Genomic DNA, 27333 nt, shown 5'->3' with positions numbered 1-27333 from the left:
CGCTTGGCTTCAGGCACGTACAATTGTCGTCATCGCCGCGCCGAGTGGGCACAGGGCTCTGCTCTCCACGGAAGTCTGGACTTCCTTTTCCCGCTCTTTCCTCCTCCGCCGCAAAAAGATTGACTCCGAACCTGGAGTTGTTTCGCTGTGCTCAACGGGAGGGTTCACTGCAAGGGCGGTGTGCTGGGAGTGAGGTTTGTGGAGCGGCAACCGCTGATTGGCAGTAAAGGGCTTCACGCCCCATCGCCTGCTCGAGCATAACCTAAACAGCCAATCAGAACGAGGACTGATGGCAACAAACCAATCCTGGAGCCGGGCTGAGAGTGGGGGCGGGGACAAGTGGCTCAGGTAGACTCAGGTCTGGAGCTGTGCTGGGGCAGTACCTTTGCTGCTGCAACTTCTGCTGCCACTGCTGTGCCGAGAGTACTGTCGCCAGGTAGGGTGAATGTCGGCGGGGTGGGGAGAGGTGGGTGTCTGTGTGGCTTCTAATGGAGAGGATCCACACAGCCTGAAGCAATGGAGATGGGGCAGAAGGAAGATACCCGGGAGGCAACCTTGTAGGGGGGAAAAGAGATTTCAGAGACCAAGAGAAGAGGGAGCTGGGAAAATGAAGAAAGCTTGGTAGGTACAGAATGAGTGAATCGATGAACGAATGGGGTCCACGCTGATCCTGGCACAATACGAGGAACCTTTGCTTTCTAAAGTAATGCTTATAATAACTCTTGGAATAGGTCATTTTAATCTCCATTTTGCAGGTAAGGAAACCTAAGCTGTAAAGTGTAAATTACTTACCCACGGTCCCACAGCTACTGAAAAGTGAGACCAGGAAAGGAAACTCTCTCTCCCGACTCTAGTAAACCACCACACCTTTGCTGGCCTGGGCCTGGGTAAATTTTGAGAACAGATGTTGGATACTCTCACAGGCCCTCAAAAGCTTTGAGGAAGTCGTGCTGAGGGACTGGCAGAGCAGTTTGGAAGAGTGCTCTGGCTTTGCCTTCATCATCTATCTTCTGGTGTTTCTGAGAATTTCTGTGAAATGGTCATAAGTTTTCTCAAAGAGGGAGGTCATCCATACAGCTTTTCTGACCCTGAGAGCTTAAGTCTCCTAGTGAGGCACTGTGAGAAAACAATATGGTAGGAGAAGTGGAGTGTGTGTATCTTGGCCCATGCTGTAACTGCTTGTGATTCCGTTAGAGCTTCATTCTCTCTGAACTTTGACAGAGTCCAGTTTTGTGACCCATTTGCACTGAGGGGTTCATCCACTGACCCTTCTATCCCTTGAACTTGCTGTGTTTTTTGGTGCATCACACTTCTGCCTTTACTGACTTTAATATTTGTTTCAGCTGAGTAATGTAGGACCATGCCGAAAGGCCTACTGTCAAAGTGACAAAGGAAACCTGATAATTTATCGCCACTTAAGGCTCAAGATATTAACCAGACAATCGATAAACCATGGGTCACATACCAAAGATGAGAAGAAGCAATTCCATGATTAGATTTTTATCTACATGGTTTTTATTTAAACCAAGATGATTGAAATCTGTGCTCAGCAAGGGTTGATTTAATATTTTGTTCAGTTTTTTAAATAAAAAGTACATAGCCCGATGGTATTTTCTATACCACTTGAAGACAGATGGCTATGGTTTGCTTATCTCTCACAGAAATGGAAACTTCATCAAAATATGCTCAGTGAGACATCTTAGAGACCAATACACCATGCTTTTTCTCTCTACTGTTTCATCCATAGACTGTGTAACCTTAAGCAAGTCACTTAACATCTCTATGCCAGCCCTCATCTATAAAGTGGAAATATAAACAGTGTCTCCCGACCTTGTTTAAGGATTAAATGAGATGATATATGATAGATGCTTGGCACAGTGCATGGCATATACAAGTACTCAATAACTGTAGATTCTTCTGCAACCCAACACCAACATTGCTATTTCCTTCTCCATCTAATTTTCTTACTATTTCACAAGTCACAACAATTTATTAATTTGTAACTTTTATTTTATTCTCCTAATTTATGAAGCATGATGTCCCTGAAAACCAAAGTATAGACAAGTTAAAGCATGTAAATAATGCCCTCAAACCATACATGCCACTCAGACATAGAAGGCTTGTCTGTGCTTGGAAGGATTGGTCACCAGTAGCCAGGCAGGTATCTATTAGTAGATTTATAATTACGTTTGAGCTACTTGCAGTACAAAAGGTTGATATGAAACACCAGGTTACAAGTAAAGATCCCAGGGGACTAATCCTAGCCAAGAGAAGACAGTTCTGATTTAGGCTAACATTTTGGAGAAATTCCTTAGATAAACGTAAGCATGGGGCTACTTATTTCAGAGTATACTGTTGACTCACCACTATTAGTTTGATCAAATATCAAGACGAATTTCTGTAAGTCTTACACCAAAGTCCATTTTGTTTATTTATAGTGATGTTTGGTCACTTCCCTCTCTTCTGTTTCCTTTCTTTCCATCTTCCCACTGGGGTTTGTCATTTCCACCCACTGCGTTATTGAACCTTTTTACTGTGGTCAGCACACTTTGATTTAAGGTAGATATTCAAAGGCAGTGTGCCAGTCCTATGAAAGGTGCATGGAGATAGATGAGCCTCAGGTATTTGGGAGAGGAGTTTATGAAATGACTGATGAAGTAACATGAGTACAGCCCTCATCAGTGGGGCACAGGTTAACTGCAGAGCTTACGGTTGGAGCACATTAACCATCTGTTTAATGTACTGTCTCCTGCCCTTTGCTTTTGTTTCCAAGGCAAAAAGCCCTCTCAGGTTGGAGGGGAGCCATGAGCCGATTCCTGAACGTGTTACGAAGCTGGCTGGTGATGGTATCCATCGTAGCCGCAGGGAACTCGCTACAGAGCTTCCGAGACCACACCTTTCTCTATGAAAAGCTTTATACCGGCAAGCCAGACCTGGGTAAGAAAGCAAGCACCTCCATCCTTTGTGGGAATGGCTTAAATGGTGGTCCCCAAACTTGGGTGTACATCACAATAACTGTGGAAAACTAAAACCTAACAAAGCACAGGAGGCCATTTCCCTCTCCAGACCTAATTACTGAACATTTCACCCCCCGGATGGGTCACAGGAAGTTCTTCTTAGAACCTTCCCAGGTGATTCTGATGCTGCCTAAGCTAACAAGCCTAAGGCACTAGAGGAACAAACATGGTGGATAACACTTGGTCCTTTCTCCCCTCAATCTTCTCTGAACACCTTTCCCTTCATTTTACACTGCCCTCGGCAGCTGGTCTATACAAATACCATTACAAGGACAAATGAGGAAATGAGTTCCTTGGTGACTCTGATGCCTGATAAGGAAACTATGAAGAAGGTTTTCCTATTAGCTTCTTTCAGAAATCAGGTTATGGAGCATATCATTTATACCCTACATTGCATATGGAGAATTACTAATCCAAAGCCGTCTCAAACCATGACACAGACCCTGAAAAGATATCCAAAATCCCTCCAGGTTGGTTTCCCAAAGTGAACTTCCGCAGGCCCCTGATGGCTTTCCCCAGTGTCCTAAGTCTCTCTGTAGAGAGTGGTTGCACATTTTAGCGTGTGTTTCCTTGCTCTGATACGTGGGGTGGCTTGAGCTGCGGCACCATTTCATAGTAGCAACAATTCTATGTCACATTTATAGATAACCCAGATTCAGGCTCTGACCTAGCTCATCTTTCTGCAACATCTGGGTATAAAATGAAAGTAAATAGGCTAAGCCTTACTTTGAACAAAACTCAGGTTCAATAGGCTTAGAGAACCTGGAAAAGTGGGTGGAAGAATTCCACTTTTCACCCTCCAGTGCTGTCCTCAGGTGTCCACGAACTCTATAACTTCACAGGTTTTTAGAGGTCGTCTCACCTAGCCCTTTGACAGAAAAGTCCAGGGGTTTTGTGATGTGATTTGCCGAAGAGCATATAGCTGAGCAGAAGTGCGTTTGTTAGCTTGTGCATGCATGCATGCACGCACACACAGCCCAGAAATAGGTCCCTTGGGACCTCATGGTACTTTGCTGGTGATAGCAGGACCCTGGAGCATCCAGTGGAAGAATTTTACTTGATGCCTACTCTGGTTCGGATTACTGAGATACTCCACTTGTATATCTCACCCTTAGTGAGATATATATAAGTAGAATAGAGAAATTTCCTACCTTTCCATCAGAAGAGCTATCAAATGCTTTATAAAGAGTGTAAAAAGAAAAAAAGTATATAGCCCTCCAGGACCGACTTCCCTGGTGGCTCAGACGGTAAAGCGTGTGCCTACAATGCAGGAGACCTGGGTTCGATCCCTGAGTCAAGAAGATCCCCTGGAGAAGGAAATGGCAACCCACTCCAAGATTCTTGCCTCAAAAATCCTGCGGACCAAGGAGCCTAGTAGGCTACAGTCCATGGGGTCGCAAAGAGTTGGACATGACTGAGTGACTTCACTTCACTCCAGGACTAATCGTTAAATGTTAGTTTGGAATATGGGATTTTTTTCTCAAAATGACTACCATCTAAAGATCTTTGGGGTTATGAATTTGGTGTTGCTGTCTGGTTTTCCAAAGGCTGAAAAATTCTTAAAGGAAAATCCTGAAAGACATTTCAGTTGTGAGTCTTGTCCCTCAAAATTTCTCTTGCTCAGGAGACCAGCAAAGGAAGTATCTTTGCTTTTCACCGTAGATCAATGCTGGTACATTAAAATCAACAAGGCAAGGCTTTCAAAAATACCAGGGGGGTTTCAGCCTACCTCCAGAGTATACGATTTCACTGATCTGGTATCCAGGTCTTGGTAATTTGATAAAATTTCTTCAGTTGATTCTAATATATGTCTGGGGTCAAGAAGCACTGTTATGATGAACTCTGATTTAAGCTCTTTGGACAAGAAATTTAACACAGCAGTGCTAGAATGAAGCTAGCAAGAGTAGAGAGGCCCTGGCTAACACCAGTACTTTGTTCTCTTCCCACACGCACAGGAAACCAGGCTAGTGAGGGCTTCATTCACATAATATAAATCTGAATTCAGGAGATCCAGGGACCTGGGTTTCTTAAAGACCAGATGTGGGTGTCTAGACAGGGCTCAGTATTTCTGTATTCTCTCCTGCATCAGCCTCACTGAAAGTCTGCTGACCTCCTAGGCATCTTGTATTGACAGACTGCTCTGCACCGTGTTCCCCTACACTTACCCTGATTCAGACTCACTTGCTTCACCAACACCAGAGCAGCTTCCAGGCAGAGCCATAAACCACTAACCCAGGAGGTACTGCCGAAGTGGGCTGTTTGTTGGGCTTCTACTCTTGGAACTCACCCGCCCAACTGTAGGTGTTGGAAGAGGAGCTGAACCAGTTCTTCTAGCGGAATTCTTTCCATCCCTTCTAGTTCCCACGTGCAACATCAGAGCTTGTACTTTGCCCAGCCAAGGGGATCTCAAGCTCAGTTCTCTGACTCCTCCAGTGAAGTTGGAGGAGTTTGGAGGGAACCTTGACCCACCCTTCTCAACACTCCTGATTTTTTCTTCTGCACAGTGAATGGCCTCCAAGCTCGGACCTATGGAATCTGGACGCTGCTCTCATCAGTGGTTCGCGGCCTCTGCGCCATCGACATTCACAACAAAACGTATGTAGGGAGGGAACAGCATCTCCCTGTGTTGGCAATGGGTGCTAAGCAGAGCCATTGTGGTCCTCCCTCGGAGACTTATTTATCAATGCCGGTACATTAAAATCAAAAGGCAAGGCTTTAGAAAATACCAGGGGTTCCTGGGCCCATCTCCAGAATATATGATTTAAATTATCTGGTATCCAGGTCTGGGTAATTTGATAAAATTTCTTCAGTTGATTCTAATGAATGCCCAGGATCAAGAAGCAGTTATGATGGACTGTGATTCCATCATATGGCTTATGATTTGATACAGTAACCTAGGATGTGAAGATAAAAGATTACTAGGTACCATTCCTTCCAGGGATAGAAAACATCACAGGCCTGAAGGTCTTTAAAGCTTAACAGTTCTTTGAAACGGACACAGCAAACTGGTTATGTTGTGATCAGTGGCCTGCATCATATCCCTCTACTTCTTTCCTAACGAGTCAGCCTTTCTTCTTCTAAAGAGGTGGTGTGCTTGCTCTTTTTAGAGAGGCCATGACATACCTTATTCTGATATTCCTCCTTGAGAGGCAGGGATGAACAGAAATCACGATTCGTGATGTCATGAGCCCACCAGTAAACGGCTGTTTACAGAGTCATGAAGGGAGGGTCACAGAGAACCGAGCACCCCTCTGTATTCTGCCTCTTCAGAGGACTCACACAGAGTGCGTGTGTGCGTGCACAGTCATGTCCAACTCTTTGCGACCCCATGGACTGTTGCCCACCAGGCTCATCTGTCAGTGGTATTTTCCAGGCAAGAATACTGGAGCGGGTTGCCATTTCCTACTTCAGGGGATCTTCCTGACCCAGGGTAGGATCAAACCTGCATCTCTTGAGCTCCTATATTGGCAGGCGGATTGTTTACCTCTTTGCTACCTGGGAAGCCCCTCATACAGACTGCTGCTACTGCTGCTACGTCGCTTCAGTCATTTCCAACTCTGTGAGATCCCACAGGCAGCCCACCAGGCTCCTCTGTCCCTGGGATTCTCGGGCAAGAGTAATGGAGTGGGTTGCCATTTCCTTATCCAATGCATACGTGCCTGCTAAGTTGTTTCAGTCGTATCTGACTCTGTGGGACCCTGTGGACAGCAGCCCACCAGGTTCCTCTGTCCACGGGATTCTTTACGCTAGAATGCTGACGTGGGTTGCCATCTCCTCCCTCCATCATACAGACTATTGTGGAACAATTGCAGGCAGTCGCAGTCCCTGGGCTAGATAGTGTTGTAATCAGAACTGGCCACTGGAGGGGGCTCAAGCTTTCTTCCCAACACCAATCATCACCGCAATCAGACTGGAAAGTTTGCTTAGGTCCCCAGGTAAGGCCACCAAAAGAACTTCATACCATAATACTTTTATGTTAGCCAGACTCTCAGCATCCGGACAAGAGAGGAGATGGTGATATTTATTGAGCCCCTCTTATTATATAAGATGCTTCCACATGACATTGATTAAGTCTCCTCCTAGTAGCCCTGGGAAGCAATGATTTTTTTTTGCTGATTCTGTAGATCTGCATATTAGAGACTCAATTCATTTAAACTGAGAAGACTAGGACAAGTGGGATTTGAGGGCTGTTAGCACTGTGATCTCTCCAGCTTTATTTTTTTGTATTTTTGAACCTGAGACTATGGACTACTTGTTCTAGATTGACATGTATTTTTGGAAACAGCATGGTTTAGTGGAAACACTCTGAGGCCCAAGAATGAAAACTGGAAAATAGGCTCTGGTCTCATTTCTCCTGGTAATAGCTTTGAAGCAGCAAGTTTATCATAGACCTTCTCTGCCTCTCAGTCCCTTCATGTAGAAAATGAGACTCGTGTATCTGTGTTTTCTCTCAGGGTGACTGGGAGGGAGTAAGGACTGCATAATCATTTTAACGACCTTTACCATGATGAAGAATTACTGATAAGTAGAAGGGGTGTTTTGTTTGTTGTGCTTTGGGGATGAACAGGGACAGCTGAGACTTATCTTTACCTCTCTTACCCATTCATTACCTCTTCACCCAACACAGGACAGCTGGAAATGCTGACTTCTATTTCCAGCTTTTATTTAAAGCCTGGATTTTTTATACATGTGCTTCTGATATGCTCTCTGAATATATTCCCTCCCTAACCAGAAACTTGAAATCAATTCCCAGCTCTTCTCACTTTCTGAAATAGTCTGCATTCTGCCTATTTAATTGGTATTTCTCTAAATAAGCCAACTTTCACTTGAAAGAAAAAAGACATCCAGGAAGCTTTAGCTGAAATCTGTAATATTTTATTTCTTAGGAAAAAAGTATCTGAAGCATTAATGTCAAGCTACTGAGATTTGATGGAGTAGGGTATTGGTTGTATAGGGTTAAATTCTATTATGAATGATTTTTTGTATGTTTGAAGTATTTCATAATTTTTAAATTTCATAGTTAAAGAAGATACCAGCTATCAAAGTGGTCCATCTTCCTATAACTTCTGTCTTCTCCACCTCCTTGTCAAAACTGAGGAACAAGTTCTCTTCCTGTGAGGTTGTCACTGTGTCCTCCATCTGACCATTTTGCTAGGTTAAGATGCAGAGTATCTTAAGATGCAGCCCATGTTGCAAAAGCATCTAAAAGTCCCAGAAAGGCCCCTGCTACCCATTCCACATTCATGCCCTTCATTCAGTGGCATCCATCAGATGAGCACTGACCAGTCTGTGGCCAGACACATGCAAAGCAGGCTTGGCCTAGTGTCAAGTCCGTTGGAGGAAGTAAAATACATAAGTGTGATTGATCCAAAATTGTCTACACTACCTAGGATTGCCATACTCCAGACTCTGCTGTCACTGGCTTCACCACCTGGCTGAGACTTGCAAAGCCACTCTGGATTGCTGGGTCATTCTTCTCTCAATTTAGCTGTCGAAGGCTTTGGTTTTGCCCTAGAGGTGAATAAATTTGATGTGATCTAGCACTGCCAGCTGTGAGGTCTCACAGAGTTGGACACAACTAATGCAACTTAGCAGCAGCAGCCAGGTCTTTGGCAGGACCAAGTCTCCTTTTTCTTTAGCCATAGTCATTTCCTGGGTTTTGATTTGTGTGTTTCAAGTCTGACCACTTCCTCTGCACTGAATAAGTTGTACCTACAGTCCCGTTTCTGTCTGCTCCCCTGTAGGCTCTACTACATCACTCTCTGGACATTCTTCCTCGCACTGGGGCACTTCCTCTGTGAGTTGTTTGTATTTGGGACTGCGGCTCCCACGATTGGTGTCATGGCACCCCTCATGGTGGCAAGTAAGTATCCAGTGACTCTGGAACTCCCTCAGGAGCCGTCCCAACCCTAAGGACAAGCCTTATACAAGCAGTATAAGAAAGCATGGTGCTTGTGTCAGCCACTAATCCTGTCTGTCTGTATTTAAGGTATCTCGATCCTGGGCATGCTAGTGGGGCTCCGGCACCTAGAAGCAGAACCAGGATCCAGACAGAAGAAGAGAAACTGAGGCCAACATCACCATGTCCAAGATGTCACTTCCCGCCTTTGCTCACCTCTTCCTTCTCTGTGCTCTTCAGTTTCATTTCTGCTCCATCATCCACTTTTAGTCTTTCACATTTGGGGTTTTTTTTTTCTTTAATTAAAAATTTTTTAACATACTACGTGCATACAGAAAGTCAGTGCCATTTAAATGTATGTAAAGAATCAAATTCTCCAAGCCAGGCTTCAGCAATACGTGAACTGTGAACTTCCAGATGTTCAAGATGGTTTTAGAAAAGGCAGAGATCAAATTGCCAACATCGGCTGGATCATCGAAAAAGCAAGAGAGTTACAGAAAATCATCTATTTCTGCATTATTGACTATGCCAAAGCCTTTGACTCTGTGGATCACAATAAACTGTAGAAAATTCTGAAAGAGATAGGAACACCAGACCACCTCACCTGCCTCTTGAGAAACCTATATGCAGTTCAGGAAGCAACAGTTAGAACTGGACATAGAACAGCAGACTGGTTCCAAATAGCAAAAGGAGTCCGTCAAGGCTGTATATTGTCACCCTGCTTATTTAACTTATATGCAGAGTACATCATGAGAAGTGCTGGAAGAAGCTGGAAGAAGCACAGGCGGGAATCAAGATTGCCGGGAGAAATATCAATAACCTCAGATATGCAGATGACACCACCCTTATGGCAGAAAGTGAAGAGGAACTAAAGAACGTCTTGATCAAAGTGAAAGAGGAGAGTGAAAAAGTTGGGTTAAAACTCAACATTCAGAAAAACAAAGATCATGGCATCTGGTCCCATCACGTCATGACAAATAGATGGGGAAACAGTGACTGACTTTATTTTTCTGGGCTCCAAAATCACTGCAGATGGTGATTGCAGCCGAGAAATTAAAAGACGCTTACTCCTTGGAAGGAAAGTTATGACCAACCTAGATAGCATATTAAAAAGCAGAGACATTACTTTGTCAACAAAGGTCTGTCTAGTTAAGGCTATGGTTTTTCCAGTGGTCATGTATGGATGTGAGAGTTGGACTATAAAGAAAGCTGAACACCGAAAAATCGATGCTTTTGAACTGTGGTGTTGGAGAAGACTCTTGAGAGTCCCTTGGACTGCAAAGAGATCCAACCAGTCCATCATAAAGAAGATCAGTCCTGGGTGTTCATTGGAAGGACTGATGCTGAAGCTGAAACTCCAATACCTTGGCCACCTGATGTGAAGAGCTGACTCATTTGAAAAGACCCTGATGCTGGGAAAGATTGAGGGGCAGGAGGAGAAGGGACGACAGAGGATGAGATGGTTGGATGGCATCACGGACACAATGGACATGGGTTTGGGAAGACTCTGGGAGTTGGTGATGGACAGGGAAACCTGGCGTGCTGTGGCTCATGGGGTCACAGAGTTGGACACGACTGAGCCACTGACTGAAAGAATCATTTTAGAATACTGTACGTCTGTCCAAATTAAGGAACTGCCAGTATATCTGAAGTCCACTGTATCCTTCCCCCAGCCACAGGCTCTTCCAGCACTGCTTTTCCAGCCTTCTCCTTTATTCATTTTTTTTTTTTTTAACTGTTGACTTGACTTGTATGGTTGGAAGATGCAAACTGTGAAACTTCAAGCTGCTACTTTGCCCAGAGCATTGCCACCAAGGGCTGCTTTGAGTGGTTGTCCATCCAGGTTGGGTTTCTCTCTGCTGCCAGACCCAAGATCCTGAACTGTCCGCGGGACAAGCAGTTCTTCTAAGAAGGGCTCCCCGGCCAGTGAGCACGGACCCTTCCTTGCGCCTACAGGTGGATCATGGTTGGAAGGGTCTGGGCTATTTTTAGACCTTCCAGTCAACTGTATTTGTGTAATAATATTTGTGATAAATAGAGAAATCTTCTGCTCTGATCACTCCTGGTACTTTGGCCTCCCCAAAGCCCAGAGTGCTCCTGCCCTCCTCTGAGGCGTAGCAGAGGAAGATCCCAGCTTTCTGCGGGTCAAATACACCATAATGAGTAGGACAGCACAAGACCCAGGCAATCCTGGCTGCCTTTAGCCTCTTGTTCATTTCTCATGAAGTCAAATCTTCCTCATCTCTATCCCCACCTTCCAAATTCTGAGCACACTGCTGAACAGCCAGAACCCTCTCTTGCTTTCTTCACAAAGAAGAAACAGGTTCTTGAGAAAGCAGAACCAGACAACATGGAAGACACAGCTGCATGAGCATGAAGAGAGCCTGGGGCCCAAGGACAAGGCCCTGGAACAGACGGCTGCCATCCAGACACAGCCCTGAGCACCTCCACACTGGCCGGACCCTCATGTACATTGTGCAGAGGCGAGAACCCATTCGCTGCTCCAGCGAGTGTTTATTGAACACTTACTCCATGCCAGACACTTGGGAAGGAAAAATGAATAAGCCAGGAAATGTCCCTGTAGTCAAGAAACAGACTGTCAACAAGCCCACACCTGGAAGAACACTCCAGGCAGTGATGAGAACTCTAGATAACCAGGTACTGTGATTCGGAAGGGGAGGGAGTGCACAACATAGATCACTGGGAAAAGCTTCTCTGAGGAGGTAGGATCCGAGTTGAATCACAGAGCTCGTATGTCTGAATATGTGAGGTAGTATTTAGGGCAGATGGAGCAGCACTTGGTCTTGTTGGAGGACTAAGGTCACTAACTGCAGATGGGGACGTTCGGAAGTGAAAGGCAGGAGATGGGAAGGGAGCAGGGGGTTGTGAAGGGCATTCTCAATCAGCTAAGGCTCTTTAGGTGAAAGGAACAAAATCTTCCTTAAATGAGCTGAAGCAATAAAGATGACATTGGCTGACGAAACTGGATAGAGGATTGTAGGCTTCAGGAATGGTTTGACCAGGATTCAGTTCCATTTCTCTGCTGTTCTTTTGACTCCGCCCTCCTGTGCTGGCTTCATCCACAGGCTGGCTTCCTTTATGGTACCAAAAGTGGTTGTAGCAATTCCAGGCCTCATGTCCCCACCTAGAAAAATAGCTCTGTGGTACGAACTATCTTTCCCTTATCAGCTATTGTAGGAGGCAGTAAAAAAAAAAGCAGTGATCTTACAGAGAGTTAATGTTTGAGTGGAGGTCTGCAGGGAGCCCACCTTAGAAAGGAATGAATGAAAGCACAAGAAGATATGGATCTTCTAGGCATGCCTCAAGGAAATGTGATTCCTGATAAATAAAGGGAAGATCCCAAAGGATCTAAAGAAATGATACAGAGCATTCGGCAGATACTCTGGCTATTAGGTTTCTCTAACAGCCCAGGCTTGGCTCCCTTCCCAGATGATTTAAAGTGGAATCCTACTGTTGTTTGTTGGCCTAAGAATTGCTGACAGATAGAGTGCCAGAGTGTCCCAGATGCAGTGCAGCTCGCTAGAGAAGAAATGTCCAGGGAAGTGATGACTGCAGCCCATTCTTGTAACGCACATAAGGTAAATGCATTACGAAGGGAAAAGTGACAGGGAGGGGAACAATCCAGAACTGCAGAAAACAAAACTGGATTCCAGCCCAGACGATCTGCTGCATGATTGCTGTGCTTGTAGAACAGACATTACAACCACCCTTGGAGATACAGCCAGAAACCACAGTGGGCTCTTGGCAGCAGGCACACTCGGGTGAACTGTCCTCGTGAGGACGCTATATGGAAAGCAGTCCCAGTCACGTGTTAGGCCCTGAGTTACATTCCCCAAATAAGCCAGGTGTAACCTCTGCAGCCTCATCTTAAAAAGAACCCACGAGGGGGGAAAAGACCTACAGGCATTTCTCCAAAGAAGACATACAGATGTCTAACAAACACATGAAAATATACACAACCTCACTGATTATTAGAGAAATGCAAATCAAAACCACAATGAGATATTACCTCACAGTAGTCAGAATGGCCATCATTAAATGCCTACAAACAATAAGTGCTGGACAGGATGTGGAGAAAAGGGAACTCTCTTGCACTGTTGGTGGGAATGTAAATTGATACAGCCACAATGGAAGACGGTAAGGAGATTCTTCAGGAAACTAGGAATAAAATTACCCTATGACCAAGCAATCCCACTTCTAGGCATATACCCTGAGGAAGTCAGGGTTGAAAAAGACACATGTATCCCATTGTTCATTGGAGCACTATTTACAATAGCTAGAACATGGAAGCAGCCTAGATGTGCATCAACAGATGAATGGATAAAGAAGTCACGGTACACATCCAGAGTGGAATATTACTCAGCCATACAAAGAGACACTTTTGAGTCAGTTCTGATGAGGTGGATGAACATAGAACCTATTATACAGAGTGAATTGAGTGAGAAAGAGAAATACCGTATTCTAGTGCACATATATGGAACCTAGAAAAATGGTACTGAAGAATTTATTTACAGGGCAGCAATGGAGAAGCAGACATAGAGAATAGTCTTATGGACATGGGGAGAGGGGAGGAGCAAGTGAGATGTATGGACAGAGTAACATGGAAACTCACGTTACCATATGTAAAATAGATAGCCAACGAGAATTTGCTGTATGGCTCAGGAAACTCAAATAGCAGCTCTGTATCAGCCTAGCGGGGTGGGATGGGGTGGGAGATGGGAGGGAGGTTCAACAGGGAGGGATATGTGTATACCTATGGCTGATTCATGTTGAGGTTTGACAGAAAACAACAAAATTCTGTAAAGCAATTATCCTTCAATAAAACTTAAAAAATAATAACCCACTTGATGACAACGTCTCATGGTATGGAGCCCCCACCCTTCCTTCCCATTCCCACCCCCAAAGCCGTCTCTGCCCCAACAAATGACAAGACAGGCCATAATAACTAATTATATTTTAAAATAAAGCCATAGTTTCAGTAAACATTTTGTTTATGTATTTTAAGGGACTGAAGAGTAAACACTTCGGCCTCACCAAAAAGTAAAAGCCATCACTCCCCACTTCCCTCCCACCCCTGACTCGGCCCTCCTGCCAGAAGTCTGACTGCTCTCAGGCAGAGTACCTGCGCACACAGACGCAGACACCCAGGCTCACCCCGGTCCCGGCCCAAGCGCCGCTGCCACGCAGGCAGCTCCAGTGTGCTGAGGCCAAGGCAGTGGGCACGCACACAGCATGGGGGTCTTGATCACAGAGCTCACGGCTCAGGAGAACTGGCGAAAACGTCTTATTTTGAGGCGACTCTTCCCAAGCCCATGAGTAGAGCCAGATGCAGGCAAGGCAGGGGAGGTGAGCTTGGGCTGGTTGAAAGGAGTCCCTTTATATTCAGGAAGTCTGAGAAAGGATTGTCGCTGGAAGAGGGATGAGGAGAGGGTCTGGGGCTGCAAACACTATCCCCACCAGAGGTGGACGCGCTCACCTAACCCAGCAGACCCAAGGCCCATTCAAGGGCCATTCAAGGGCCACCTCTCCTTCCTTCCTTTCATCTCTCAGGAGACCTTTGCAGTTCTCGGGGGGAATGATCCAGGTGAGTTTGCAGTGAAGGAGACAGACAGTGGCCTGGGCTCACCCTTCCTCTGGAGAACATCTCCCTAGAGATGGGCTGGAGCAGGAAGGTGAGGCAGCAGCCAGGACTGACTCCAGGCTTCTCTCTGCCTCCCCAGCTCCCAGAACCTGCAGGGGGAAGGCAGGGCCCCCACCTGTGTGCTGGAAAGGGCATCTCCCCCACGGAGACGGGGCACACTCTGGAGTGGGTTCCAGGAGGCAGAGGCTCTGTCCTTTAAGACAGAGGTGTTACTCCCAGTTCCCCCGGAAGCTGCTCGGGTGAAGGCCATGGGGCTGGCAGGCAGAGCTGGGCTGGCTGAAGAGGTGGGGGTGGTCCGAGTCCCCCGAGTCATTCCTCCACCCTCTCTCAGAAATGCTCCTCCCGGACAGTGGTGGGGGCTTTGCTGCTGTTGCTGTCCTCCGCCTCCTCCCCTTCCTGGGGTTTCTACAAGACAGACAAGGGGAGAGCCCTTGGGGTGATGAGGCAGGGACTCCACCCTGCTGAGTATCTGCCTGCCCATGCGTCTGGAATCCCGGGGAAAACCAGAGCCCCAGGCACTCAGCATCCCCGACAGTGAACAAGGACGAGGACAGAGGCTCCGCTCACACACAGTGCTCCCCCGACACACACCATCACGACAGAGTGAAGGAGGAGCGAAAAGGCCAGCCTTCTGGGACACCACAGCCTCCAGGGACCATCTCACTGTGAGTGCCACCCGTCACCCTCCTCCCCTTCTGACAGCCTCACCCCACCTGGATGGACCCCCGCATGCCTGTGGAAGGGCCAGGTCTGCACCCCCCTCAGGAGTGCTGACTACCCCCGGTCAGGAGCAGCCCCCAGGTGAGGAATATGGTTACCACGTGTGTGGAACAGATGCAGCAAAGAACTGTTATAAAGACAGTGTGCAGTATGGCTCAAAGTATGTATATATTAATGTTGTTTCCCCATAGAAAAAGAGCCTTTATATGTGAATATCTTTTCCCCATAGAAAAAGAGACTCTGGGTCAGTTTGTCATCAGATTTCTTGGGGACGATGGCACAGAATTAGAAGGCATTCAGGGTCACACTTGTTAGCTGGGTGGGATTTAAATATGCCCTGGAGATTATGCTCTGAGGTTCCTAGGTGCTGACTGCCACCTTGGGCGTTTGTCTGCTTTTTAGGAGCACTTTGCTTCTTCTCTCAGGGGCTCATCTCGTTCCCAACAAGGCCTCCAGCACAGGCTGAGCCCCACACAGCTCTGACCTTCGAGGCTGGCGGAGCACATGCAGGCCACATCAGCTGGACAAACGGCATTTCACCCGCCACGACCCCCAGGGCAGCCCGTGGCAGAGGCAACAGCGGGAGATCCAGCGTCCAGTTCTCCATCTTGCTAACTTGTTGGCACCAGCTCGGCCTCAGCCCTGAGAAGCCCTCACTCAGGAGCCAGCAGCCGACTTCAACCACTCATGCCACCTCCTGTCTCGACACACTCATGCACACACACTCGCCTCCTTCAGCGCCATCACCTTGAAGTCACAGTTAAATAGGCCTTAGTGTCTCTGGGGCTGAGAACTACCAACTGGAAGAAAAATGGAAACCCAAAGACAGATTGTCATCATCAGCATCAGTCCTGACCCACTGGAAGTTCTGGCCCTTTCAGCCAGTGACCCACCTCACTCATCAGAAAGCGCAGCTCTGGCCCGATACATACCTATCCTGTCTTCCCCTGGCGCTGAGACTGAAGTCCTGGGATGGCCTGCAGGTGCCACTCACGCCCGCCACCTCGGTGGGGGAAATGACTCCTTCACGACGCCCCTGACAGCCCTGACTTCCCTGGGACCAGCCCCGCGTGACTCTGACCCCCGTCCCAGGCCTCCCAGGAGGGAGGGAGGTGCGGACACATGGGGAGTATCCAGCACAGCACCGTGAGCGCCTGCACCCGCTGGCCTCCTGGTCCGACCCGTGCTGCTTCCCACAGTCCCCACGGACAGACTGAGCGCTCACCGCCTACCGGGTAACAAACCTGGTCCCCGGGGACAAGGATCTGCCTGTAAGACAGCGAAGTGTGGGGCGACCTAGGTAGCAACAGGAGGAAATGAAAATGTGTACATGGAGATGTGGGGCTGGGGGGGCAGTGGTGTAGAAAGGTTGTCAGACTCTCGAAAGGAAACAAGCAGGGTAGAAAGCCCAAGGCACAGTGTAGCCACAGGAAACACAAGGAAATGACTAAAATGTTACTTACTAAGTTACCTCTGGTTGCTGCAAATATCAGCCACCTATGACTTCCATTTCCCTAAATCTGAAAGGGAAACAGATTATGAAGTAAACATAGCAAAATTTGTATCACTTCACACAATGGGTCACATTTCAAATTGACACATTTTTACTAGAATCCATCCTGTTATCACAGGCATCTTTTACCCAGGCTCACAATGGATGACACAGGGACCAGGCCATCTCCACAGGGGTGATGCCAGGGTTCACGCAGGCTCCTGAGGAGACCGCTCCTGTCTCGGCCTTGCCCTGTGTCCCCACTGAACGTCCTGTCCCAGGCGCCTGCCCCCACCTGCTCCCTGCTGCCACCTGCCAACTCCAAAGCGTGAGATCAGAGGACAAACAAAGACCTAAAGATGAGCATCCCATCATCAAAAGGCGTAAATATACCAGTTTCAGATTCAATTTTTCTCGTGGAAATTGGCAAAGATTTTTCAAACTGGTAAATACGTCAGTTTTGACCTCACATACTCTGAGAGCAATGTAAGGAAGTAGTGTTGACAGTATCTTTCTAGAGGACAGCTGAGTAATACATATCAAAGTCTTAAAAGTGGGCATGACCACTGACCCGTTACTCAAGGAAATACGTTGCTGAAGAACATGCCCAAAGATTCAGCTTCTGGGACATTGATCACAGTATTGTTTAAAAGCAAAATATTCCTGGACAAGAAAACTATTAAATCGTGTTTATCCATGTGCAGTTATTAGGACCTTGTGCAGTCATTAAAGGTATGCTGCAAGTTGGGGGTAAAGTGCATTGTAAGAAATGACCTGATAAAACGCTGGCAACAAGTAAAAAAAAAAAGCACATAGGACAAGGTTCCATTTCTGTTTAAAAATACAGCCATGTACACTATTATATGTGGACACAGACATATATAAGAAATGCAAAAATAACAGTACCTCATCTCTAACTGATGCTATTACAGGTGACCATTAAAATTTTACACTTTTCCATATTTTTTAAAGTTATTTTACAAAGAAACATGTATTACCTCTGCAATAAGCTTTAGGTCTTTTTTTCTGTTTTTAAAGGAATATATCCTACTATGCTCCTTCTTAGAGCTGAAAATTCCTTCCATCCTGACTCAGACTTGAAACCTAGCAGTTTGATTAAAATACTCCACAGCCCATTAGAGCAACTGGGAAGCACTCTTCTGTCCTAGATCAAACTCCTGGTCCTCTCCCCTTTCACCACCAGCGCCTGCTTCCCGACTTGACCTATTAGAGCCCTGCTGGCAACCCACCGGTCTCTCCGTCCCCTAGCTCGGTCTGAGGGGCAGTCACATGCCAGGAGCGCCACGGCCTGGAGACCACCACGGCCATGACGGGGTGGTGGAGCCAGCCCCAGCCTTCCTCCCCAGTCACCCATCCGAAGATGAGAGGAGAGGAGCCGGGACCTCGGGACTTGTCTCAGGACCCCGGGGTGGGTGTTGCTCGGCAGACTGTGACACAGGGACCAGCTCTGGGGACCAGAGCAGGGAGGCCAGGTGCAGGGAAGGAAGTGGGAGAAAAACCCGGAGAGGGCAGCAGAAAAGCGGGGCTGAGCCCCACGGAGGAAGCCCTTTGTCTCCACGTGTGTGACGCTGAGCTGCTCTCACAGCCACCGGTCCTCCGGGCGCTCCCCCTGTCTCCCCCCAAGGCCACAGTCTCAGCAAAGTCTGCGCCACATCTCCCCCGGCAGCTCCCACATACTCACATTTTCAGGAGCCTCTGCCTCCGGAGATCTGCCTTAATGAATGCTAAGATCAAGGGATGACAAAGAAGGGCAAGTTATCAAGCAGAGCAATGGTCAAGCTCACCCACAAGAGGGAGCTCTTAACTCTCCTAAGGGTCACGAGTATCCCACCTCCTTCAGATCTTCCAGGGATCTGGAGGTTCCATCAGCCACCTTGACAGAGCCTGGGGGACCACTGCTGTGCCAGACAGGAAGAAGCCAGTGATGACGCTGGCCTCCATGCATAGACCCCTGATATTTGCAGGGAGTTTGCACACGGTGCTCCAGTCCTCACAGCAATCTCCAATCTACAAATTAGGAAAGTGGGGCTCCCAGAGGTCGGTCCACTTGCCCAAGGTCAAAGAGCTATGGAGGTCAGTGTCACAGTGCAGGGTTCCAAAAGGGTCTTTTGGGGGTGGGGTGGTGGCAAAGCCCATGCTCATGCCTCCCAAAGATAGTTCCTCATGAGCCCTCCACTTTGCACCTCTGCACCAGAGTTCCAGATCTGTGTGATCAATCAGGACACTGAGGTCTGAATCTGCCAACAGCATAAACTCAGGCACAGTCAGAGCATCACTTTGTCCTGAGGCCCCGACTCACCAGTGAGCACTGCTCCAAGGGTCAGAAAGACACACAGGAAGATGTTCCCAGGTATGGTTCCGTAGTTGTCCATGATCTGGCCCTGGGAGATGGTGAAGATGATCCCGAATACCTGCAGAGGCACGGAGAAGACTGGAACCAAGGGTCCAGTCAAGCAGTCCACAGGGGAGCTGAGCTGTCCGTATGCAGCCCCAGCACCCGCCGAGCCCGGGAGGGAACAAGGACCCATGGCTTCAAGGCCACCACCCAACGAGAGGCCTACCTGGGCAGATACGTTGAGGAGGCCAGACGACACAACTTCAGATTCCGGGTATGTCAGCTCCACGGCAAACTCAAATCCCAGAGTGAGATAGCCAGTTACAGAGAAGCTGACGAGCAGATCACAGAAACAAGGTAATGGAGGACTTCAGAGCAAGGAGGATAGGAGCCCATCTCCTCCATACAACGACTTTGCCTGCTTTCTTTCTTCCCATCAAAACATTCCAGGCCCTTGAAAATCAGGCAGGCCAAGGAAACAGGGGCCCTTGCAGGCCAGAAAGAAGCTGAGGCTCTTTTCTCAGGGGCCCTTTGGGGAGCCCTGTTCCTTCTGCATCCGACCATCAGTTTAGACAGGGTCAGCATTTATAGGAGGGGTTGGTCCGCCTGGAGTGTTCAGCCCTCAGTTGAGACCTGCTGTGTGATGGGTACACAGCCCTGGGCTGGCAGGGGAAGTCCTGGATATTGACCAGCCTCTCCATGGCTCTCTTGGACTCAAGAGGAGGGCCTCGGAGTCTTGAGTGTCCTCCGGAGAGGCACCAGCTAAGGACTCAATCTCTATCTCTCTATCTCTCTCTCTCTCTCTCTCTCTCTCTCACACACACACACACACACACACACACTCATGTATGGCCCACAGGAAAATAATTAGGAGGTGACAATGAGCAGAGAGCCCTGTGGACAGGATCTTATTCACATAACAGGTCTAGAAAATGACAGACGGCCAGTTCTGTGATCTGACATCTGCACCACACTTTCTGCTGCTTTCACATCTGTAATCACTCTCATTACTTCTAACTACTGCATACATATGGCAGGCCACTCTTATCTTCTGGGTCTCAGAGCAGTTATGTGACATGCCTGTGGTTTTAGATAGTCCCCGGCATAACTGACATTAGGATCCACCCTTTCTGATTCCCAGACCTGTGTGCTTTCTGTGACCCCTTGTTGTCCCAGGCAGAGCTCATATAGACAAGACATTTCCTAGCCTCCTAGAGATTTGTGAAGGACACGGTCCATCTCATCAGCATGGATGGGCCTGGAAGCCCCAGGGAGCCTTCTGAAATCTACAAGTGAACATGACCTCTGGCCACCATTTCCATTTTTCTGGAGGTCAGTGAGAGGCAGCAGAGGGATTCCTATTGCTTCCTAGGAGGTCAGAGCTCTAGGAGCCATGTGGTGGTGCTTTCCAGTTAAAGCAGGTGAGAGGTGAAACTTACCCAATTATCCCCGCAGTGATGTATACTATCCACAGGTGTCCCAGGTTCAAGGTCCCTGTGTACCCTGCCATGCCCACCAGAGTCATGATGTAGAGTACCAGGGTGGTCTCCCTACAAAGAGAGGCGAAGGTTCTAAGTGACGGCCCGCAGACTTCACCAGGATCTTTCCTTCCTCCCTCCCAGCCTCCCTCCCTTCCATCCTTCAGGCACCTACTATATGTCAGGTCCTCTGCTGTGTGCTGGGACATCTACTCACATGAACACTGTGTCTATGTGGTTAGTGGACAGAAGACCCATGCTCACACAAATAGTTCTTGTGCTCAGAGCTACCAAGGGTCAGACCAGGACAGTATGAAGCCATCTTGAGGCATGTGTGTTCTGCTCTAGACCCCTCTCAACCAGATCTCTCTGCACCTGGACTTGACACATTCTACCTACATAAAAGAAGGGCACAGCTCTTTTGTCTCCTTCTCCTCCCCACCCCCCCAAAAAAAGAAAATGGGACACACATCAGCTGTGGTCAGGTGGCGGTGGCACGCAGACAACCCCAGAAGCCCGTTCTGCTTGTCTGCATCGCCCCCCCGTCCCCCGGACAACGCCGGGCAGGGACCTGACTGTGAGTCTCTGTCGTCTCCGGGTCCTTCCTGTTACCACACGTGCAGCCCAGCTCTCCCTGCTGAATCTGAACTGCTCCACTCCTGACAGTGCAGCGGAGAGAACATTCTCCAGCCCTGAACGAGCCCTTGACTCCAAAGCCCGAGGGAGAAAGCTGCGCCCACTCCCGGCGCGTGTCCCTCCGCTGGCCCCTCCGAAGGCCCTGCAGGGCTGGTTTCTCTCCCGGGTTCACCCTGCTCGTGCCCCTGCACGCACCTCTCCCCCCAGGTGGCCCACCCAGGACTACTGCGGTCCTGACTCCTGCACTGGGACCGCCACCCTCTCCCCGTCCTCCTGACTGAGGTCAGGGGCTCGGCATCTCCTTGGGCACTGTGGCCACGAGCATCAGGACTCAGACCATGAAAGCTCAGAGCCTTCCCTCATCTCTGCTGAAGCCAGAAACATAGTGGGGCCAGCAGGTGTATACTGTGCTTATGTCAAACTGATACTGCAATGATTGAATGCCAGGAATTGTGTTGAGCCCTTTACATGCAGTTAGTATTTCATTCAACTCTTACAAAAGGTGTGCAAGAAAAGTCTGTACAGCTATCCTGAATGTGACCAAAGAGGAAACGTGAGACTCAGGTTACACGTCCAAAGTCACCCACGCAGTAAATGCATAGCTAAGGTATGAACCCAGAGCTGGGATTGGAGATCTGTGCTCTTTCTACTCTCCCACACAGGAATACTAACACCCTGTTGGTCTTTGGAAAAGAGCAACAGCCTCTGCAGGACATCCCTCCCTCCTGGGTCTTCAAAGCAGCTGCTGAGGTCAGAGGGCCTCCATCTCTTCTCTCCCTGCTCCCCGCATACAGGCCCTCCTGCTGCAGAACCCAGCCACATGGGCACCCATCTCCCTTGCTGACCCCACAAGCTCACCTTTTGCCATATTTCTTTACACACAGCTTCTTCTTAAACCACTAGCCTGTCTACAAAACTATCTGTAGCCTCAGCCAGACATAAATGGACCTGACCATCCAATTTCCATCTCCAAACCAAAGGAGACACACCCAGGAGCCTCAGGGAGAAGAAACAGGCACCAAAATGCCCAGATGACAGAGCTCCCCCACCCTTTCTCTGCCCAAGTAGTGGAGCAGAAAGAATGTCCATGCTGACTGCAGGATGCAGACATCAAAGGACACTAGCAACCAGTGTCAGCTAGACTCTACAGTGTCCTCCCAGCCCTTTCACTGTCTTTTCACTCTCTTTTCTGGTTCATCTGAATCATCTGACTGCCCACATCCTGGCCCAGCAAACATTCCAATCCCTCCTTTCTGTTGCCACAGAGCAAGCCCGGAAAAGAGATGCTGCTATTCCCCAGTTCAAGGGAGGCCAGTCCTCACTGCCTGAAACCAGCAACCAGCATATGGCAGAAATGAGGCTGCAGCCCGGCTCCACCAGTAGTGATTAGGTCCAGCCGGGCTCCTCCTTGTGTCCGGCCAGGCAGCCACATCCCCAGGGAGGGCCTCAATTGGCATTTGATGAGGGCAGCCAGAGGAAGCCCTGGTCTGACCAGAGCCTCACAGAAGCGGGTTTGTGTGCAGAGAACAGGTCTGCCGCTGTCTGTCGCCTCCAGACACTGGGAACTTTGGAGGCCTTGACAAAGCAGCCCAGAATACTGCCCTGCCCAGCGCAGGACAGCCCAGGCAGCTGCCCCACTGAGCCGCATTAACTGAGCACCCAGCGGATGCAGAGCACAGGACACACTCAAGTTGAGCCTCTGTTTTCAGAGCACTTTCTCCAAGGCTGGCTACCGAATCAAGGCATCCGGTTTGGTTTCTAAATGCAGACTCCCCTACTGAATTGACATCCATGAGGTGTGGAACCCAGGGATCTGTGTTTTTAGTAAGTATCCTGGTTTAGCCTGCAATCCACTAAAATCTTAGTGGCTCTTAGAAATGCACTGGGCAATCAGGACTAAAACCATATCACAGTATTTACCAATGACGTGGTAGCAATTGCAAGGTAATACACTGAAAACTGTTGGAAGCACAGAGCACCCTGGTGAACTCCATGGGGTCCATGAGGGAGCCATGGAAACCTGGCAATGGAACCACCTTCTCATCCCCACTCTTTGGCCTTTCCGCACACGTCTAACTGCTGATCCTTTCCCATGTTTCTTTTCTCCTTCCTCTGCTCCTTCCGTGATCTACTTGGGGTGGAACTCAGACAGGCCTGATGTCCTCTGTCTCTAATATTCCTACAGTCCCCAGAGGGCAGGCACTGCTTCCTTCATTTTATAAATGAGGAAACTGAGCCTCCAAGAAGGTATCTTTGAACTTTCTCCTTGACCACTCAGACCCCAGCTGCTGCAATCACATCCTTGGAGCCATGTTCCTAATGAACATGTCATTTCAAAACATGGTCTCCAATTCAGTCTAAGAGGAAGAGTCACTTACTTGTAGGTTTTGCTCCTATCCAGCCAGATGCTTGAGATCACAGTCCCAAGCATTCCTGCAATGGCAATGGTCAGGCCGATTCTTCCAACTATCACACCTTCCCCCTGGAAAAACCACAGCCCCAAGGATCACTCAAGGATGGAACAAGACATCTGATGGGGAGCAGTCACCAGCAGGCAAAGGGGTAAAAGCAAGTAACTGAGGTACCATTAGAGCTAGTTCTCAGAAAGTATTAGAATGAGATGACCTATAAGAAGCTGCCAGTGGGGACAGAATCCTAGAATAATTGCTCCTCCCAACATAATATAACCCTGGATGTGTCTGGATCATACTGAATCCTGGGGGAAAATAAATTCTATCCTAGAACCACTTTTAGATAAATTTTTAAAAATATAATCTTTATAGGAAATCTTTGTCATTATTCCCATCTCTAAGATGGAATAACTGTATATATATCCAAATATTTCATAGATTTTTTCCCAGCTATCAGTACTAAAGGGATAGAAAGATAATAATTATATATATTTAAAGTGTTTTTGTTTTTAGAAGCCAGACACCATGCTGGGGATTTTTATATCATCATCTCATTTATTTTTTTATTATTATTTTTTTTTTACATTTTCCTATGTCTTTATTATTTTTTTTTCAATTATTTTTATTAGTTGGAGACTAATTACTTCGCAACATTGCAGTGGGTTTTGTCATACACTGACATGAATCAGCCATGGAGTTACATGTATTCCCCATCCCGATCCCCCCCTCCCACCTCCCTCCCCCACCCGATTCCCCTGGGTCCTCCCAGTGCACCAGGCCTGAGCACCTGTCTCATGCATCCCACCTGGGCCGGTGGTCTGTTTCACCATAGATAATATACATGCTGTTCCCTCGAAACATCCCACCCTCGCCTTCTCCCACAGAGTCCAAAAGTCTGTTCTGTACATCTGTGTCTCTTTTTCTGTTTTGCATATAGGGTCATCATTACCATCTTTCTAAATTCTATATATATGTGTTAGTATGCTGTAATGATCTTTATCTTTCTGGCTTACTTCACTCTGTATAATGGGCTCCAGTTTCATCCATCTCATTAAAACTGATTCAAATGAATTCTTTTTAATGGCTGAGTAATATTCCATGGTGTATATGTACCACAGCTTCCTTATCCATTCGTCTGTTGATGGGCATCTAGGCTGCTTCCATGTCCTGGCTATTATAAACAGTGCTGCGATGAACATTGGGGTGCACGTGTCTCTTTCAGATCTGGTTTCCTCAGTGTGTATATGCCCAGCAGTGGGATTGCTGGGTCATATGGCAGTTCTATTTCCAGTTTTTTAAGAAATCTCCACACTGTTTTCCATAGTGGCTGTACTAGTTTGCATTCCCACCAACAGTATAAGAGGGTTCCCTTTTCTCCACACCCTCTCCAGCATTTATTGCTTGTAGACTTTTGGATAGCAGCCATCCTGACTGGCGTGTAATAGTATCTCATTGTAGTTTTGATTTGCATTTCTCTGATAATGAGTGATGTTGAGCATCTTTTCATGTGTTTGTTAACCATCTGTATGTCTTCTTTGGAGAAATGTCTGTTTAGTTCTTTGGCCCATTTTTTGATTGGGTCGTTTATTTTTCTGGAATTGAGCTGCAGGAGTTGCTTGTATATTTTTGAGATTAATCCTTTGTCTGTTGCTTCATTTGCTATTATTTTCTCCCAATCTGAGGGCTGTCTTTTCACCTTGCTTATAGTTTCCTTTGTTGTGCAAAAGCTTTTAATTTTCATTAGGTCCCATTTGTTTATTTTTGCTTTTATTTCCAATATTCTGAAAGGTGGGTCATAGAGGATCTTGCTGTGATTCATGTCGGAGAGTGTTTTGCCTATGTTCTCCTCTAGGAGTTTTATAGTTTCTGGTCTTACATTTAGATATTTAATCCATTTTGAGTTTATTTTTGTGTATGGTGTTAGAAAGTGTTCTAGTTTCATTCTTTTACAAGTGGTTGACCAGTTTTCCCAGCACCACTTGTTGAAGAGGTTGTCTTTTTTCCATTGTATATCCTTGCCTCCTTTGTCAAAGATAAGGTGTCCATAGGTTCGTGGATTTATCTCTGGGCTTTCTATTCCGTTCCATTGGTCTATATTTCTGTCTTTGTGCCAGTACCATACTGTCTTGATGACTGTGGCTTTGTAGTAGAGTCTGAAGTCAGGCAGGTTGATCCCTCCAGTTCCATTCTTCTTTCTCAAGATTACTTTGGCTATTCGAGGTTTTTTGTATTTCCATACAAATTGTGAAATTATTTGTTCTAGTTCTGTGAAAAATACCGTTGGTAGCTTGATAGGGATTGCATTGAATCTATAGATTGCTTTGGGTAGAATAGCCATTTTGCAATATTGATTCTTCCAATCCATGAACACGGTATGTTTCTCCATCTGTTTGCGTCCTCTTTGATTTCTTTCATCAATGTTTTATAGTTTTCTATGTATAGGTCTTTTGTTTCCTTAGGTAGATGTACTCCTAAGTATTTTATTCTTTTTGTTGCAATGGTGAATGGTATTGTTTCCTTAATTTCTCTTTCTGTTTTTTCATTGTTAGTGTATAGGAATGCAAGGGATTTCGCTGTGTTAATTTTATACCCTGCAACTTTACTATATTCATTGATTAGCTCTAGTAATTTTCTGGTAGAGTCTTTAGGGTTTTCTATGTAGAGGATCATGTCATCTGCAAACAGCGAGAGTTTCAATTCTTCTTTTCCTATCTGGATTCCTTTTACTTCTTTTTCTGCTCTGATTGCTGTGGCCAAAACTTCCAATACTATGTTGAATAGTAGTGGTGAGAGTGGGCATCCTTGTCTTGTTCCTGATTTCAGGGAAAATGCTTTCAATTTTTCACCATTGAGGGTGATGCTTGCTGTGGGTTTGTCATATATGGCTTTTATTATGTTGAGGTATGTTCCTTCTATTCCTGCTTTCTGGAGAGTTTTAATCATAAATGAGTGTTCAAATTTGTCAAAGGCTTTCTCTGCATCTATTGAGATAATCATATGGTTTTTATCTTTCAATTTGTTAATGTGGTGTATTACATTGATTGATTTGCAGATATTAAAGAATCCTTGCATTCCTGGGATAAAGCCCACTTGGTCATGGTGTATGATTTTTTTAATATGTTGTTGGATTCTGTTTGCTAGAATTTTGTTAAGGATTTTTGCATCTATGTTCATCAGTGATATTGGCCTGTAGTTTTCTTTTTTCGTGGCATCTTTGTCTGGTTTTGGAATTAGGGTGATGGTGGCCTCATAGAATGAGTTTGGAAGTTTACCTTCTTCTGCAATTTTCTGGAAGAGTTTGAGTAAGATAGGTGTTAACTCTTCTTTAAATTTTTGGTAGAATTCAGCTGTGAAGCCATCAGGTCCTGGGCTTTTGTTTGCTGGCAGATTTCTGATTATGGTTTCGATTTCCTTGCTTGTGATGGCTCTGTTAAGATCTTCTATTTCTTCCTGGTTCAGTTTTGGAAAGTTATACTTTTCTAAGAATTTGTCCATTTCATCCAAGTTGTCCATTTTATTGGCATAGAGCTGCTGGTAGTAGTCTCTTATGATCCTTTGTATTTCAGTGTTGTCTGTTGTGATCTCTCCATTTTCATTTCTAATTTTGTTAATTTGGTTCTTCTCTCTTTGTTTCTTAATGAGTCTTGCTAATGGTTTGTCAA

General features: G+C 46.8%; 3 protein-coding genes across 4 annotated transcripts in view; 1 reads left to right on the top strand and 2 right to left on the bottom strand.

Moving 5' to 3' along the window:
- The window catches only part of TTLL5 (tubulin tyrosine ligase like 5), a 404612-nt gene that overhangs the window by 308755 nt on the left and 68524 nt on the right, over positions 1 to 27333 (bottom strand). Inside the window, exon 2 of the mRNA XM_065940163.1 lies at positions 22 to 317. The gene's annotated coding sequence lies outside the window, so the exon portion shown is untranslated. The remainder of the gene's footprint in view (positions 1 to 21; positions 318 to 27333) is intronic.
- Positions 311 to 13630, top strand: ERG28 (ergosterol biosynthesis 28 homolog). 2 transcript variants are annotated; one of them, XM_065940176.1, is made up of 5 exons: positions 311 to 436; positions 2774 to 2937; positions 5522 to 5612; positions 8762 to 8880; positions 9007 to 13630. In XM_065940176.1, the coding sequence occupies exons 2-5, from the start codon at positions 2805 to 2807 to the stop codon at positions 9084 to 9086; spliced, it is 423 nt and encodes a 140-aa protein (XP_065796248.1). In that variant the 5' UTR covers positions 311 to 436; positions 2774 to 2804; the 3' UTR covers positions 9087 to 13630. The 2 variants fall into 2 exon arrangements, with proteins under 2 accessions (XP_065796248.1, XP_065796247.1); XM_065940175.1 differs by lacking the exon at positions 311 to 436 and adding an exon at positions 602 to 621.
- The window catches only part of LOC136172659 (heme transporter FLVCR2-like), a 28004-nt gene continuing 15471 nt past the window's right edge, over positions 14801 to 27333 (bottom strand). The window contains exons 5-13 of the mRNA XM_065942048.1: positions 23639 to 23742; positions 20586 to 20696; positions 19373 to 19478; positions 19111 to 19222; positions 18493 to 18535; positions 18041 to 18099; positions 16951 to 17102; positions 16762 to 16812; positions 14801 to 14983 (exon numbers count right to left, since the gene is read on the bottom strand). Coding sequence (XP_065798120.1) covers positions 14906 to 14983; positions 16762 to 16812; positions 16951 to 17102; positions 18041 to 18099; positions 18493 to 18535; positions 19111 to 19222; positions 19373 to 19478; positions 20586 to 20696; positions 23639 to 23742 — 816 coding nt within the window. The 3' untranslated portion in view covers positions 14801 to 14905. The remainder of the gene's footprint in view (positions 14984 to 16761; positions 16813 to 16950; positions 17103 to 18040; positions 18100 to 18492; positions 18536 to 19110; positions 19223 to 19372; positions 19479 to 20585; positions 20697 to 23638; positions 23743 to 27333) is intronic.

Source organism: Muntiacus reevesi, chromosome 7, assembly GCF_963930625.1.
Source record: "Muntiacus reevesi chromosome 7, mMunRee1.1, whole genome shotgun sequence".
In the NCBI taxonomy this organism is placed as follows: domain Eukaryota; kingdom Metazoa; phylum Chordata; class Mammalia; order Artiodactyla; family Cervidae; genus Muntiacus; species Muntiacus reevesi.
This window is presented reverse-complemented; position numbering and strand designations above follow the sequence as displayed.